This window comes from Tachyglossus aculeatus, chromosome 25 (genome assembly GCF_015852505.1).
Source record: "Tachyglossus aculeatus isolate mTacAcu1 chromosome 25, mTacAcu1.pri, whole genome shotgun sequence".
In the NCBI taxonomy this organism is placed as follows: Eukaryota; Metazoa; Chordata; class Mammalia; order Monotremata; family Tachyglossidae; genus Tachyglossus; species Tachyglossus aculeatus.
The window spans coordinates 19,264,699-19,281,871 of NC_052090.1; the positions used below are offsets into that span (position 1 = coordinate 19,264,699).

General features: G+C 44.2%; 1 protein-coding gene across 1 annotated transcript in view; it reads left to right on the forward strand.

The window, feature by feature from the left end:
• RAB2A (RAB2A, member RAS oncogene family) overlaps positions 1 to 17,173 on the forward strand; it is a 78,415-nt gene that overhangs the window by 14,941 nt on the left and 46,301 nt on the right. Inside the window, exon 2 of the mRNA XM_038766748.1 lies at positions 16,383 to 16,454. Within this exon, the coding sequence (XP_038622676.1) occupies positions 16,383 to 16,454 (72 nt within the window). The remainder of the gene's footprint in view (positions 1 to 16,382; positions 16,455 to 17,173) is intronic.

Below are 17,173 nucleotides of genomic sequence, written 5' to 3' on the forward strand. Positions count from 1 at the left end.
GGGGACCAAGAACTGAACCTTGAGGACCCCCTACAGTAAGGCAGTGGGAGGGGGAGGAGGAGCCTGCATAAGAGACTGAGAATGAAGGACCGGAGAGATAAGAGGACGGAGAGGATGGAGTCTGTGAAGCCAAGGTTGGATAGCATGTTGAGGAGAAGTGGGTGGTCCACAGTGTCGAAGGCGGCTGAGAGGTTGAGGAGTATTAGGATAGAGTATGAGCCGTTGGATTTGGCAAGCAGGAGGTCATTGGTGACCTTTGAGAGGGCAGTTTCCGTGGAATGTAGAGGACGGAAGCCAGATTGGAGGGGGTCGAGGAGAGAGTTGGTGTTGAGGAATTCGAGGCAGCGCATGTAGACGACTCGTTCAAAGGTTATAGCATCTGGCCAGAGTTATCTTGAATGGAGTATTATAAAGTCAGCGTTGTTAATTACAAAGGTTGAAGGACAAATGTGGGTGGATATGTCCATGTTTCTTAGACTTAGGTGCCATGCTGTACTTGATCTTGGTAAATTCCTTTTTAAGAAAGGTGTTCTCTAAAGGCAGGTCTTCCCCAGAAGTTGCTTATGATCTGAGATGGAAAGGATAGAAAAACAGAGAAAGAAAAATTCAATTCATTGTCGTATTTATTGAGTGTTTACTGTGTGCAGACCACTGTGCTAAGTGCTTAGCACTGTATTAAGCGCTTCCCCTCAGTTCATGGAGGAGTACAACATAATGTTGTTCATCAAAATCAAGTCCTCCCCCAGAGGATAATTATATGAGTAACAGTCGAATCCGCAAGCCAGGGAACATGTCTTCCAACTTGGTTAGTACAGTGCTCTGCACACAGTTTAAGTGCTTAATAAGTACCACTGATGATGATGCCCCAGGTGTGGGGAGCAGAGAAAAAGAACCAAAGCCACAGGGCAGGATGAGGTCACAGGCATGGGAGAGAGGGCTAAAACCCAGAGAAAATGTGGGAATGGGAGAAAGGCAAGAGTCTGGGGCTCAAGGGCTCTGCTGAGCCTGCAGGAAGGCTAATAATAGTAGTAGTACTAGTTGTAATAGTAGTAATGAGTACCTTCTGAATGTAAATGCACTGTCTTAAATGTTTCGGGGATCAGTCAGTCTATAAGTATAACAGAAGCAAAGCAAACATTCCCTGTGCATGAGGAGCTTTGATAGTAGCAGCAGGCAGAGACTGTTAAAAGATGGTGGCAATGGCAGGTACTCTGATCCTATTCTCATGAGTCCCCACTCTGATTCCATACTGCCAATGAGGCTTTTCCATTGAGGGAATGCTGGAGACCCATCTCTCATTCTTTCATTCATTCAGTCGTATTTATTGAGCACTTACTGTGTGCAGAGCACTTTACTAAGCACTTGGGAAAGTCCCATACAACAATAAGCAGTGACATTCCCTGCCCACAACGAACTCACAGTCTAGAGAGCAGTAGAGAAGCAGCGTGGCTCAGTGGAAAGAGCCCAGGCTTTGGAGTCAGAGGTCATGCGTTCAAATCCCAGCTCCGCCAATTGTCAGCTGTGTGACTTTGGACAAGTCACTTAACTTCTTTGTGCCTCAGTTACCTCATCTGTAAAATGGGGATTAAGACTGTGAGCCCCCCGTGGGACAACCTAATCACCTTGTAACCTCCCCAGTACTTAGAACAGTGCTTTGCACATAGTAAGCGCTTAATAAATGTCATTGTTATTATTGTTATTATAAAGACATCAATATAAATAAGGAAAATTACAGATATGGACATAAGTGCTTTGGGGCTGGGAGAGGGGAAGAGCAAAGGGAGCAGGTCAGGGCGATGCAGAAGGGAGTGGGAGATGAGGAAAAGTGGGATTTAGTCTGGAAAGGCCTCTTGGAGGAGGTGTGCCTTCAACAAGGCTTTGAAGTGGGGGAGAGTGGTTGTCTGTCGGATTAGAGGAGGGAGGGAGTTCCAGGCCAGAGGCGGGACGTGGATTGGGGGTCAGTGGCGAGACAGGCGAGATGGAGGCACAATGCTTCTTCCAGCTGAGGATTCAACCTGCCTTCCTGGATCCCCCCATACCAGGCAAGTGGGGAACGGGAGGAGGGTCACCCACTTGGTAGCTGAGCCCCGCAGAGGGTGAGCAACTCAGGGATTATGCCTGGGCCGGGGCCTCCTTACCACCATTCCCATTTATTCTTGAGGTTGAGTCAGAGCACTTCTTATCAAGGCGTACCCTGCTGTGTCATGGAAGAGTTAATTCCTGGAGGCCCACTATCAGAAGCACTGACTTTATCAGCTTGGCTGTACCTTTGGCATCTTTTATTGTGGATTACTTCTGAATTGGAATACCTAAATAAAACCTCTATTCTACACTATCTTTAAAGACTCTAAAGTCTTAAGTTTTGGGGAGCGCAATTAATTCGTTCCTTTTAGTAAGGATGCCTAGAAACTAGGTTTGTTGAGAGCTTTCTTTTGATTTACTTACGTGTCAAAATTAAAATTTAGGCAACTTCAAGAGCGAGTTTGCAAGTCTCTCTCTTCAACTCTTTAAATGTATCAAATAAAAACCAGAAATGCCATAAAATTGCAGTGACAATCCCAAGATTGAAATGATGATTTTGGGTAGGGATGGGTTCCATCACAGCACCACCATCCTTCCCATCTGTGAAGCCTGCAAACTTGGCATCATGTTCCACTAAGTTGTAAGCTCCTTGAGGTCGGGGATTGGGTCTAGTTACATTATTGTATTGTCCCAGTCACTTAGTACAGTCTTCGGCACACAGCAAGTGCTCAATAAATACCACTGATTGATTTGGACTTCTCTCTCTCAATCCCCATATTCTGTCCGTGCCAAATCTTGTCAGCCTTTCCTCCAGTTTTTCCAGGATCCACTTCTCCATCCAAATGGCCACCGTGCCGGTCCGACGCTTGTATCCTGGCTTGACCCATGCATTGCCTTTACCAACAACAGTATCCGCCATCTCCAGTACATACATCACTCAGCTGCCCAGGTTGCTTTTTTAAAACATCATTCTGCAAATTCCCCACTTCTCAGAAATATTAAAACAATTACCGTTTTTTTGATCAAGAAGAAATCCTTGATCATCAGCTTGAAGTCACTCAACTAACACTCTTTCTCCCCTCCTCCCCCCGCCACCATCCTTATTCGTTCTTCTCCTATTTTTGGTTATTTATTTATGGTATTTTTTAAGCAGTTACTATGTGCCAAGCACTACACTAAGCGCTGGAGTAAATCCAAGAAAATCAGGTTGGATGCAGTCCCTGTCCCTCACGGGAATCCCGATCCAATGGGGAGGGAGAACAGGGCTGAATCCCCATTTTACAGATGTGGTAACTGAGGTACAGAGAAATGAAGTGATTTACTCAAGGTCAATCAGAAGGCAAGTGGCAGAGCTGGGATTAGAATCCAGATCCTTTAACTCTTGTCTTCTGCTCTTTTCAAGCTGCTTGTTAGAAATTTGTGCCTCCTTTGAGGCAGAGGTGAATTATGAGCCACCACAAAGGACTTCATTTTGCCTTTCTTTCCCTCTTTGGGTCAGAAATCTGCACTATAAAAGAAACAGTGTGCTACTCAAATAGTGTGAAACTCAGTGCGCCACTGCCCGAGTCAAGTCCTCACCAAGCGCTTGCCTAACCAATCTTTCAGAAGGCAACACCTGAAACTACTTGCAGGGCCCATGTCAGTACTCATCAACTCTTGATCAGGGACAGCTGATCTTTCCAAACGCTTGGTACAGTGCTCTGCACACAGTAAGCGCAAGCAGCGTGGCTCAGTGGAAATAACCCGGGCTTTGGAGTCAGAAGTCATGAGTTCAAATTCCGGCTCTGCCAATTGTCAGCTGTGTGACTTTGGGCAAGTCACTTCACTTTTCTATGCCTGTTACCTCATCTGTAAAATGGGGATTAAGACTGTGAGCCCCCTGTGGGACAACCTGATCACCTTGTAACCTCCCCAGCACTTAGAACAGTGCTTTGCACATAGTAAGCATTTAATAAACGCCATCATTATTAATAACTACAATTGAATGAATTGTTAGAGATACTCCTCAACACACACATACTCTCTCTCTCCTGCTGTGAAAGGACTTGGGTCCAGGAGTCCAAGGATCCTGATTCCAATCCTGGTTCTACTGCCAGCCTGCCAAAAACCACCCAACTGCTCTTTGCCTCAGTCCCCTTTTCAGCAAAACAGGGATTAAACACCCACTCCCCCCCACTACCTGTTCTTTGAGCCTCAGGGTAGCAAGAGGACTCCCCGTACAGCCCAGCTTACCCTCTTCATTCCTCTCAAACTAGCGAGTGCATCATTCGTGCCTGTCCCTCCGCCGTCCTCATGTTCCCATCCACCCCCGCCTGGAACTCTTTCCAATTCCAGTCATCGTACCATAGCTTTCCCTATCTTCAAAGCCCTTCTGAATTCCCAACTTCTCCCCTAGGAGTCTTTCTGTTACTTCCAGCTTATGTCCCTCAAGTACCACTTCAACATCTATGTATGCAACTTGCATACCCTGTTATTTAAGCACTACCTCGCATACAAATCCCCTATTTTTTCTCCCACGCATAATTGATTTTCGGGTCTCTCCCCTGCTAGACTATGTGCTCCTCGAGGGCAGGGATTGTGTCTTCTCATTTTATTGTAGCATCCCAAGCATTTAGTTCAGTCCTCCACGCATTCAGTAAATACTGCTGAATGTTGTTGGAAGGAGAACAGTGTATAAGGGTCAAGGTATTTGTAGAAACCAGGTTTTGATCTTAGTTTATGGTATTTGCCAAGCACTGTACTAAGCACTGGGTACATACAAATACTCAAGTCTATGTCCCACATAGGGCTCGCAGTCTTAGTACCCATTTTGCAGATGAGGAAACTGAGGCACAGAGAAGTTACTTGCCCAAGGTCACACTGCAGACAAGTGTCAGGGTCAGGACCAGAACGCAGGTCTTCTGACCCCCAGGCGCATGCTCTATCCACTAGCCCACACTGTTTCTCATAAACTGATGAGATTGTATCCGTTAATGTGACTGAAAAGGTCTACCCATGCCTCCATCCCATATCAAAATTGCCCCTCATCCTGCTGATGAGTATGTCGCTTACAGCATCAGTTTCTCTTTCTGAACACGTCAGTCTCCCGATCTCTCTGAAGGCTCTGCTCAAGGAGAGCAGTCCCTCTCCTGATTGCTGCAGACCAGGTTGTTTTGTCTGCCACCGTGTCTCTCAGTAGTCTGCTTTCAGTCTATACGTTGTTTGAGGCAGACTGCAGCCTTACTGCATAGTTAACAGCAAAGTTCTTCCAAAAAGAAATAAACAAGCCAACTTCCTCATGCTTCCTCTGTACTTGCAAGTAGCCCTATGATTTTCTTCAGACTAGCACTTAATGTACTATTTTGAATCGGAGTAGAAGCCTACCATCTTATTGCCGTGCCCCTTTTGAGGTGGGTGGCATGAAGCCAATAAAAAGGATTGCTTGCTAAGTCAGTGCTAAGGCTAAAGCAATCAGTTGGCTTTAAAAGGTTTGTGATGGTACTGTGTATGGTTTAATCAGGGTGTGAGAAACAGGAAATGGTTAGAAAAGACTGCGCTTCATCGAGAATATGGAAAAAATCACAGATGCCTTTTTATGATTAAAGTATTATGACTCACACTATATTGCAGGGCCAGTTAGATTTTTTTTTTCTTCCCCAGTCCCCTTCTACCCCATCCCAGCCGGCACTTTTTGTTCCAGCAAGGTTTTTGCTTCCTTGCATCTGTCCAGCCTGTCCTTCCTCTCCCACCTTCTTTGTTTAGGGTAGCCCTTAGGTATGGAACAACAACCCCCTTGCTTCTCTGCTCCTCCCACCCTTTAATGCTCAAATCCACTTCCAGGAAACCTATGCCATCTCCTCGCTAGCACAGAATTAACGTCCTCAATTTTGTAATTATTGTGGAGTTCATGTACCTATTTTTGTTGTTTCAATCTTCGCCTGTTTGTCTCATCCAATAAAAGGCAAGCTTCTACTGCAATTCTGTGCAGCCCGTGGGCCTTCAGTAACTACTGCAGGAGGATGAAGTGTTTAAGACCCGTGTATGTATGAATTTTGGTCTGTGGGTAAGATATTTTCATCCAGAATTTTGATTTGCAGCTAAACCATTAACCGTCATAGCCAGCTGGGCCTGGCCAGGTCTTCGTGGTCAGACTGACCAACGTAACAGTCGGTGGTATTTCTTGGGCACTTACTGTGTGCATTGCACTGTAGTAAATGCATGGGAGAGTACAGTACAGCAGAATTGGTAGACACATTCCCTGCCCACCAGTAGCTACAGTCTAGAGAGGGGGAGACAGAATTTAAAATAAATTACTGATATGTATGTAAGTGCCGTGGGGCTGAGGGTGAGGTGAATATCAAGTGCTTAAAGGTTGCAGATCTAAGTGCATGGGTGATGAAGAAGGGAGAGGGAATGGGGAAATGAAGGCTTAGTTGGGGAAGGCCCCTTGGAAGAGATGTGATTTTATTAATAAGGCTTTGAAGGTGGGGATACTGGTCTGTTGGATTTGGAGGGGGAGGGAGTTCCAGGACAAGAGGGAGGATGTTGGCAAGTGGTTGATGGTCAGATGGTTGAGACTGAAGCACAGTGAGTAGGTTGACATTAGAGGAGGTAAGTGTGCACACTGACTGGTAGTGGGAAGTCAGAGAGGTAAAGTCGGAGAGGAGGCAAGCTGATTGAGTGCTTTAAAGTCAGTGGAAAGGACTTTCTGTTTTACCAGAAGTGGATGGGCAACCACTGGAAGTTCTTGAGTGGGAAGATATGCACTGAATTTTTTTTTTTTAGAAAAATGATCCAGGCAGCAGAGTGAAGTATGGACTAAAAAGGGAAAAGACAGGAGGCAGGAGAATCAGTGAGATGGCTGTTGGAATCTGTAGTCGAGGAGTGGTATGATAAAATGTTTGGGTCAGCACAGTAGCAGTTTGGATGGAGGAAAGGGTGGATTTTAATGATGCCATGAAGGTAGAACCGACAGGATTTGGTGACAGATTGAAGAAAATAAAACCCCAGAATTCCACTACTTGACCACAGAGTAATACTGATAACAATAATCATAATAATGGTATATATTGAGCCCTTACTCTGTGCCAAGCACTAACACTGGAGTAGATACAAGCGAATCAGATCACGCAAAGTCTCTGCCCCACAAGAAGCTCACAGACTAAAGGGGAGGGAGAACAGGCATTTCATCCCCATTTTACAGAGGAAGGAACTGAGGTACAGAAAAATTGTGACATGCCCATGGTCCCCCAACAGGCAGATAGAAGAGTTGGGATTAGAGCCCAGGTCCTCCAACGCCCAGGCTTTTTCCACTAGGCCATGCTGCCTCTCAACATCCGGGAATGGAATGGGGTTGGGTGGAAAACGTTCAAAGGAGATGAGTGTGTCCGGGAGCGGTAAGAGGGGCAATAGGGAGACAAAGCTAAGCTACAATTATGTCAAGAAATTGTCAGAAATAGCAGAGGGCACTGTGCTGGCCCAGGCTGGACTACTTGCCCTGTATATTTAGAAAAATAATAAATTGCCTGTATAGCATTACTTCTGCATTGCTGGCACCCTCCAGTTGGCCTTAGTAATGTCCACATTCGATTAGTGTTCATAAACTCCCAACCTCTCTATTGCAAAACCTTTAGGTTATGAATAAATGCATATGTGGTTTTATAAAATCCAGTTAATACCAATGTCCCCACACTGTGCATAGTTTTTAAATGTGCTTTTTAGTTCTATCTATGCCTAGCAAAAGCAGGAGATATAATTAATTTCCAATTTGGAAAAATGTGGGGTTTTTTTCCTTCTGGAAGTTCGACCCATAGAAATATTCAGAGGGCTCTTCCTACCCTAGAATTTGTCCTGTAGGAGTCAGTGCACTATCACTGTATTTATGATCTGGTTAGCCTTTAGTATGACAATGGTTCACTGTACCCCACAGAACTTGAGGTCATAGGATACAAATGAAAAGAATGTTAAATGGCAAAAAAAAACCAACCCTGCAGTTGAGTTTTCTGCATTTCTTGATCTTGTTTTACCATCGGAAACAATCAAATTATATTCATTTATAGCAAAGATTGATTATAACAAAGTATTTCAATAATGAAGTGCCTTGGCTTGTTAATTGAAAGGTAATCATCCTAACTAGAGAAGCAGCATATCCTAGTGGCTCAAGAATGGGCCTTGGAGTCAGAAGGACCTAAGTTCTAATCCCAGCTCTGCCACTTGTCTGCTGTGTGACCTTGGGCAAGTCACTTAAATTTTTTGTGCCTCAGTTACCTTATCTGTAAAATGGGGGTTAAGACTCTGAGTCCCATGTGGAACATGGATTGTGTCCAACCTGATTAGCTTGGATCTACCCCAGTGCCAAATACAGTGCTTGGCACATAGTGCTTAACAAATACCATTTAAAAAAAAAATATATATATATATATATATATTCCTATCAATCAGTGATTTTTAGAGCTTACTGTGTATGGAGTACTATACTAAGTACTTGGAGGAGTCCCCCCCCCCCCATCTTACCTCCTTCCCTTCCCCACAGCACCTGTATATATGTATATATGTTTGTACATATTTACAACTCTATTTATTTATTTATTTTACTTGTATATATCTATTCTATTTATTTTATTTTGTTAGTATGTTTGGTTTTGTTCTCTGTCTCCCCCTTTTAGACTGTGAGCCCACTGTTGGGTAGGGAATGTCTCTATATGTTGCCAATTTGTGCTTCCCAAGCGCTTAGTACAGTGCTCTGCACATAGTAAGCGCTCAATAAATACGATTGATTGATGATGATGGGAGCTGGTAGACACATTCCTCTCCCACAATGGGCTTTTTAGAAAAGAAAAAAAACCTCTATTAGATGAAACCATTGGTGAATAATCTTCGCAAAAAGTAATTCTACAATAAAACTCTCTTAGACTGTCATTTGCAACATTCGCCGTAAATTCAGTTCTTAGATCTGTGTACATGATTTCCTAATTCTTATTTATGTGTTTAGTCATTAATCCTTTAAAGTCTTAATAGAAGCCGGTGGAAACTCCTTTTGCTTTAAATACAAGGGTTTGTTTCTGGAGTTTAGTGTGGCCAACCAACCCTCAATTGTAAACTCGTGTTCTAAAGAGCATAAGAGACCACCCACTCTTAACATAATTCTTATCGTTCTTGGACACCAAAATGCTGCAATCCGTGCACGCCGGGAACGTAGAGTACACAATCTCCTGCTTCAGTTCCTGCCTCTGATCTTCAGCTGCGGGGTAGCCCAGTCCCCGTGCTGCTGTGAGCTCAGGAAAGGGTGAGAGCTCTGTTGGCCCGCGTGGGGCTTGACACAGTAGGGAAACTGGGGAGAAAGGAACTTGAAGGATCGGATCGTCTTCCCCGGCCCTTCACTGTCCCGCAGAGGACCTTTGACCTGCTGCCAAGGAATTGATGTCTGTGGTTGAGCCAGTGGAGGGGAACTACACGCTTTACTCCGGCCTGGGAAGCATCACCTGACCATGGTCCCAGACAACAGCAATTTCCACTTCCACTTTCTACCTGAACGGGAAGAGGCCAGGGGAGGGTCTCCGGGAATCCTGCTGGCTCTGTTTCCCCTCCCACCCCTTCCCAATCCCCCACAGTCATGGTTGCTAGGGCTTTAAGCTTGGTATGGGGAAATCGAGTGGGGTTTAGCCCTTGTTTTGATTTTTTTGATTAAGCTCGTCTTAAAAATAACATTGTAGAGATAGAACTTTAATCTTTCAAGTTTACTCTTTGTTAAAATGGGGATTGTTGATTCCCTCTTTTGTGTGTGTGTGTGTGTGTGTGTGTGTGTGTGTACATATATTTTTTTGGCTGCTTTGGTGATAAATGGGAAACGACTTCATTGCTAGACAATCCCACGCCATAAAGAAACTGGTCAGGACCTGCAGCGAGGGCAGTGAACAATGTTGACCAGTCATGGATGTGTGTGGATTTCTAAGTAGTTTCCTCACAGGGCCACATGCCAAGTATCGTGCATTCTTTCCAGTCTAGAAAGATAAATGCATTTGGTATCTGAGCAAGTGCCCCCTTATTTCCTAAACCTCACAGGTTCCCAGGAATTTCTTCTGCAGGGGAAAAAATGCAGTTTGCTCTCGCTTAAACAACAGGCTTGTCCTTCATTGGCTTGTGACAGAAGGGTGCAACTAGACTCTGCTGATTGTCTTGGCCGGGTCACATCACCACTACTGTTTGACCAGGGGTGGGGCAGAAGGGGCAGCACCTTATGGTTCTTGATCTCTTCCATCTTCCCAGTGACTACCAGTTCTTTAATTATTGGCCCTCACTGGGAGGTATGTGGCACGCCCAGGCATCTAAACTATACCGGATCAGAGCGATGGATCTACATCTCACTGAAAAGGGAGGACTGCCTTTTCTGTTTTGGGGCACTTCTCCTTTCTTCACCTGGTATGGTTCTCTATACACACCGGGCCCTCAATAAGTACTGTTCACAGCCCAAGTGAGGGCCTGGAAAAGCCATTATTAGTCAGCTGATGCAGTGCACTGTGTGGTTACAGTGGCAGATCATCTCCTGTTCCTTTGTGTTTTCAAGTCCCTGACTTTCTTAGAAGAATCCCCGCAGATTTGGGTCCATCAGGCCTGTCCTGCCACCCCGTCCCTTTATCTAAGTGGTTGTTGTGGAGAAAACAGACTGGGGAAAGTACAGGACTTGTGATTTTTAGGCCACAATTTAAGATCAGATACTTAGTGGAGTAGGTATCCCTAAAAGGCTTGTAGGGTTTACAGGATTATAATGCATACATTAGAAGTTATTATTATTATTATTATTATGGTATTTAAGTGCTTACTGTGTGTATGTTTACATTTGTATGGGGGGGAAGCCCTACAAGGAGCTGAAAACACAGCTGAGTCCAAATCCTGTTTCCTTCTCTGGAGTCCTAAAAATGGTTCAGTTCTACCTATATCTCATGATTCAGGTCTGAACAGGTCAGTCTGTGGTTACTGGGTTGTTTAGTGTTTTTAGAGTGGTCTAAGGATCCAGGCAGGCCTGAATCAAGTCCGTGCCCTTTTCCTAAGGGGCGAGTTGGTCTCCCTTCCGAATGAACCGGGATCCCGAAACCCACACACGATGTGTCCACAACATTTTTTTTTTTCTTATGGTATTTGTTAAGTACTTCCTATGTGCCAAGCATTGAACTAAGCACTGGGATTAGACAGAAGCTAATCAGGTTGGATGCAGTGCATGTCCCATGACAAGCAAATTCATGAAGTGGTCCATATTTTTAAATTGATGCTATTGATGCCTGTTTGTTTTGATGTCTGTCTCCCCCCTTCTAGACGGTGAGCCCGTGTGGTGCGCTCTCTCTCTTTCTCTCTTCTCCCCCACCCCCAAACCATCTGGGGTAGAGCCGAACCAGTTTGGCTTCAGACCTTCTGATGGTCTGCTTGAAGATGTTCACAAGAGATCTGTCAAATATAAACTCAGCTCTTCTTGAATTAGGCATTACAGATTTTGAAAATCCTCTCTTAAACTCATCCAGAAATAGGTTTAATATCTGCGTCTTGTTTCTTTTTTTATTTTTTTTTTTAAAGAAAGGTTCATCTCAAACCTGACACTCACATTGAGAGATCCATCCGATCTGGAAAAAGTCACCCAGACATGCCTGCAGCTGAGAATTATGTCTGAGTGAATCTTCTAAAGTTAGCTACTTGATCTGAGCATTGATCCTTTCAGGATTGTTGATTGGAGTCTTCCTTTTAGCTTAAGCACACAAGCATGTGCCGTTTATTTGGTCAGCTGCCCATGGTTGTCATGATGGTTTATTGGTTTTAGTGTGTGGCGGTCAGAGTGCTTAGAGCAGAACACTTGAGACCCATAGACTTCAGCAGTTGAATAATCTTCAGAGTGCTCTTGTGCTTCAAATTCAGCCAAATTGTACTATATCACATCTCCAATTAGACTCCTCATTCCTCCAGTAGGTAAAACATGTTTGATTTGTAGCATTTTACCCAAAATGGAGTAAACTGAGTCAAATTTATTATCTATCATAGAATAGGGCTCTTATTTTCTACAAGCGTTGGTAAAGCAACTTGTTTTCTGGCAATCAAGCATTAAACAAGGCTCTTTGAGAGCAGAAACTGTGCTTTCATTTTATTGCTCCCTATATTCATTCATTCAGTCTTACTGAGCGCATGCTGTGTGCAAAACACTGTACTAAGCACTTGGGAGAATACAGTATAACAAAATATACCTAGTACACTTCTGGAAATCTAGTAGATGATCAGTAAATACACTGAATTAAACAAACAGCATCTGTTCTTTTTTGTGAGGAGAGGAAATATTTATTAATGCCATTAGATTTATACAAAGGAGTTCAAAGGTGGCTTCCTCGTGGCCTTGGACTTAGCAGGTGAATGATGACTCAGCCACAATTCATTCTCTCCTGCCCTTGTACCAGTTGGGCCTCTGTATTCCTTTGGCTGTCTCTGATCGTTTATTCATAGAAGACAAGGGGCGAAGGAAGTATGGACTCTCGATCTGTGAAGACACCTGTGGTATCTCTGTATCTGAATCTTGACATTGCAGATTTCTGTTGCTCAACATTGTCCAGATGGGTTTACGAGACCCCCACCACCACCACTGTTATCTTACTACAACTTGAACCGGGCCATAAGGGCAGGGAAGGAAGCCAAAGAAAGTTTGAGGTGACCTCAGTTTGTTTTGGTTAGATCCCTGCAGTCGTGGTTGAATCAACACTTGTGTATATTTGTACATATTAGTTACTCTATTTTGTTAATGGTGTGTATATAGCTATAATTCTATTTATTCTGATGGCATTGACACCTGTCTACTTGTTTTGTTTTGTTGTATGTCTCCCGCTTCTAGACTGTGAGCCCGTTGTTGGGTAGGGACCATCTCTATAAGTTGCCAACTTGTACTTCCCAAGCGCTTAGTACAGTGCTGTGCACACAGTAAGCACTCGATAAATGTGATTGAATGAATGAATGAATGAATCCTGTGGTTACATTACGGTTTAGTGTTTGAGAAGTTGCCTTAAGTGGTCCTCGACTTCTTCCGTTTGGAGAATTTTTCACTCAACCTCCCTCTCCCTCCGGAATTCCCTCCTTCCCTCTCCCAACTTGCTCCTGATTGTGTCTCGAGTCCTCCATGAACTTCTATATTCATTGATTGCGAGCCCTTCAAGGGAGAGGGTGCGTGTCTAATTCCCACAGGTATATTCTTTCCCAGTGCTTAGTGCAGAGCTCTGCACCAAGTAAGCACTCAATAGATGTTATTACTATTATTGTACCATATGTGTTTTTTGTGTTGAATGAATGATGGCCTTCCGTAATGCTAAGCAGTATAGAACATTCTCAGAAGCACAGCAGGATTTGGAAATGATGTTTTGTAATGAAGACCAACTGGGTTAACAATATGCTCGGAGACTAACCTTGCTGGGCAAGTTTATTTGCAAATTTTCAGCTTGTTGGAAAACTCACCCTCAGAGAAAATGGCTAGGTTTTCTGCCGTTAACTGGACATGAGGAGAGAGAAGGCTAGTGAGCTAGGGAGCTGGGCAGGAAGGAAATGTGGGTGAGTATGATGGAGTTATTCATTTTCCCATTGCTGACTGTCTCTTCATTGAAATTCCTTTGTGGCTCTGTCACTCTTGAGAGCTAATTCAGAGTGGTAGAGACAGGTCTGGCCAAATGAGCAGAGTCCTTGAGAAATTGAAATAATGTTGTAAAAGTGCTTCCTGGTTTCCTGGCAGAGTAGTTACAATATCAGTGTTTCATTTAATCATGCAAGTCAGTATGGGCCAAGAAGCCTGGGTCCTGAAAAAAATAAGACCATCCTCAAAACAAATGGGGCTGTGGGTCTATAATCAATCAATCATTGGTATTGAGTGCTTACAGTGTGCAGAGCACTTTGCTAAGCACTTGGAAGAGTATAACAGAGTTGGGTTTTTTATTGTTGGATTTTTTTGTTGTTTTGGGGAAGCGGGGGTTAAGTGTTTGTTAAGCAGTTACTACTACTACTACTAATAATGGCATTTATTTAGTGCCTACTATGTGCAAGGCACTGTTCTAAGCCCTGGGGGTATACAAGGTGATCAGGTTGTCCCACAGGGGGCTCACAGTCTTCATCCCCATTTTACAGATGAGGTAACAGAGGCCCAGAGAAGTTAAGTGACTTGCCCAAAGTCACACAGCTGACAAGTGGCAGAGCCAGGATTCAAACTCATGACCTCTGACTCCAAAGTCCGTGCTCTTTCCAATGAGCCACGCTGCTTCTCTAAGCACCAGGCACTATACTAAGCACTTGGGTAGATATAGGATCATCAGGTTGGACACAGTCCATGTCCCACTTGGGGCTTACAGCTTTAATCCCCATTTTACAGATGAAGTAACTAAGGCACAGAAAAGTTGTGACTTGCCCAAGGTCACACAGCAGACAAGTGGCAAAACCGGGATTAGAACCCACGTCCTCTGATTCCCAGGCCAGTATTCTTTCCACGAGGCCACATTGCATCTCTGTGTTGGTAGACACGTTCCCTCACCACGATGGGCTTTCAGTCTAGGGGGAATCTATCCAAATTTTACTACAGTAAAATTTTCTTTATTATGTATCTGTTCATTAAAAGTAGTACCTAGTCAAATAGGCCAAATCCGCCATAAATGGGGTGACGGAACCTATGAAACAACAAACTGATGTTTGCAGTAAAAGGGATGTGATTGGTTTGTCCAAATTAACAGCTGTTAGACGGCAGCAAGTGAACCAGAAAGTGCTACCAGGGAGCCCAGTGTGGTAGCTTGGAGAGACCTGGGTCCTTCCAGACTTTCCTTGGCGGTCCAAGTCTCCATTAGACTGCAAACGTGTCCCAGGGGTCAAACCTGAAGGAGAGGGGAAACCAGAAGGCCCTCAAGAATGCAGTTTGCTGTCCATCACAGACTGACCCTCCTTGCCTGTGTGAAGGGAGAGAGCCAAAGAGAAAACAAAGTAGGCTTTTGATTGTTCTCCCACCTCCCTTCCCCTTAGAGACAGTTAACCAATTGACCATTCTGAAGTCCTTTATCTGAGGAATCAAGCTTAAGTGCCCTGCTCCCCTGCAGACAAAATGAGCCGCCCATTTGAGCCCCATTAATTCCACAGCTACTTCCTTTGGGTGGTCTAAATTTCAGATTAACTCAGTTTTCCTGAAATTGTAATACCATCCGCCAGCACCCCTCAGATAGTCTTTCAGCCCACTGCCGCTCTGTGCCATCGGGTGCCCTACTGAAAAGTAGGGAAAAGTGTAGTAGAAAGTATTCTGAACAGTAAAATGGGGTAGGCGCACTCTCTCTCTCTCTCCCCGCCCCCCCCCAGCTTCACCTCTTCATTCATTCATTCAATCGTATTTATTGAGCGCTTACTGTGTGCAGAGCACTGTACTAAGTGCTTGGGAAGTACAAGTCGGCAACATATAGAGACGGTCCCTACCCAACAACAGGCTCGCAGTCTAGAAGGGGGAGGCAGACAACAAAACAAAATATATGGACAGGTGTCAAGTCATCAGAATAGAGATAAAGCTAGATGCACATCATTAACGAAATAAATAGAATAGTAAATATGTACAATAACATAGAGTAATAAATCTGTACAAACATATACAGGTGCTGTGGGGAGGGGAAGGAGGTGGGGGTGGGGAGGAGGAGAGGAAAAAGGGGGCTCAGTCTGGGAAGGCCTCCAGGAGGAGGTGAGCTCTCAGTAGGGCTTTGAAGGGAGGAAGAGAGCTCTTGGCGGATGTGCAGACCAGGCCAGGGGTCGACGGCGGGACAGGCGAGAACGAGGTACAGTGAGGAGGTTAGCGGCAGAGGAACGGAGGGTGCGGGCTGGGCTGTAGAAGGAGCCTCTTCCCTCCCCACCCCCTGAGTTCAAACTGTGCTCTGTCTACATTGTGTTCATTTTTGAAGTAGTGATCTTTCCAAAAAGACCTAAAAGGAGAGTTTGCTCTGTAACTTTTTACGGCTGGCACATGGTGTCATGGGTGACTACAGATGGTAGTTGTCTGGGTGCTTGGGTGTGTGTCACCTGTGTTTATAGGGGAAGCAACACAGTACAACAACATATACAGTTGTATTTACTGAGTACTTACTGTATGTAGAGCACTATAGTAAGAGCTTGGGAGAGTATAGTGTAACTCTTGGAAATGAGCAAAATGCAAGAGCAAAAGAATGCTCTAAATGAATGGCATTATAAAATATTAGGAACAGCAAGCCCCTTGACCTTTTTGAAAGATATGGAAAGGTGTGATCCTTAAAAAAGGTTCCTCTCCTGTCTGTTCACACTTTCAGTTCTTCTTTTCCACAGCTTCATCGCATTTAAACATTTAGTTTTATATAACCGTTGTGTTTCTTGCTTTCTTTCAGGTGTTGGGAAATCATGCCTATTGCTACAGTTTACAGACAAGAGGTTTCAACCAGTACATGACCTTACTATCGGTAAGTTTTCCATGGCCTATTTATAAGGAAACTCAAAAGGAGAGGAAAATGGTTTTTTTTCGGTTTTGTTTTTTTTAAGTGAGGCTTGTGGGGGAGGATGGCATGATTCATGGTATCAGTTATAATTCCTCAATTGCTGAAATTGCGTAGGTGGTTGAAAGAAGAAATTGTTATTCTGTTTCACTGCTGTTTAATGTAACTGAGTACTGACAAGTAAGAATTGTAAAGGAAAAATGGGTAAAAAATATTTGTTTCTGGCAAATGTAAAGATCTTTAATAGATTTTTATAAGATTCTTTTCATTTGTCTTAAGCTGATTCTGAAAGCACAGGTTTCTTGTCTTAAAGGAAGACTACTTTCTAGAGTAAATTCCATTGGGAAAAAAAGTTGGGGGCGGGGACTAGCAAGATGCCTTGTTAAACCTGGGAAACTGCTAACCCAAGGTGTTTGCAGCATAACTTTATTCAGTCTATTTCAGCGCTGGTTTACCAGCTCTGGTACCGATTTGTGTAGGATGTGTGGGCTGAGGTGGCACTCAGATTCTTTCCTTGGAGACTCCCTCAATATGGTGTTTGAAGGGAACTTTGTAGTGATCATCACCGAGTGGGGAGGAAGGCTTGGCTTGACTCCAGCTCTCCCACTTCTGAGCCTTAATGGTGAAGTGTAACAGCCCACTCTTTCAAAAGCTGGACAGGGCAGGGTGGCAGTGGGAGGCCCACA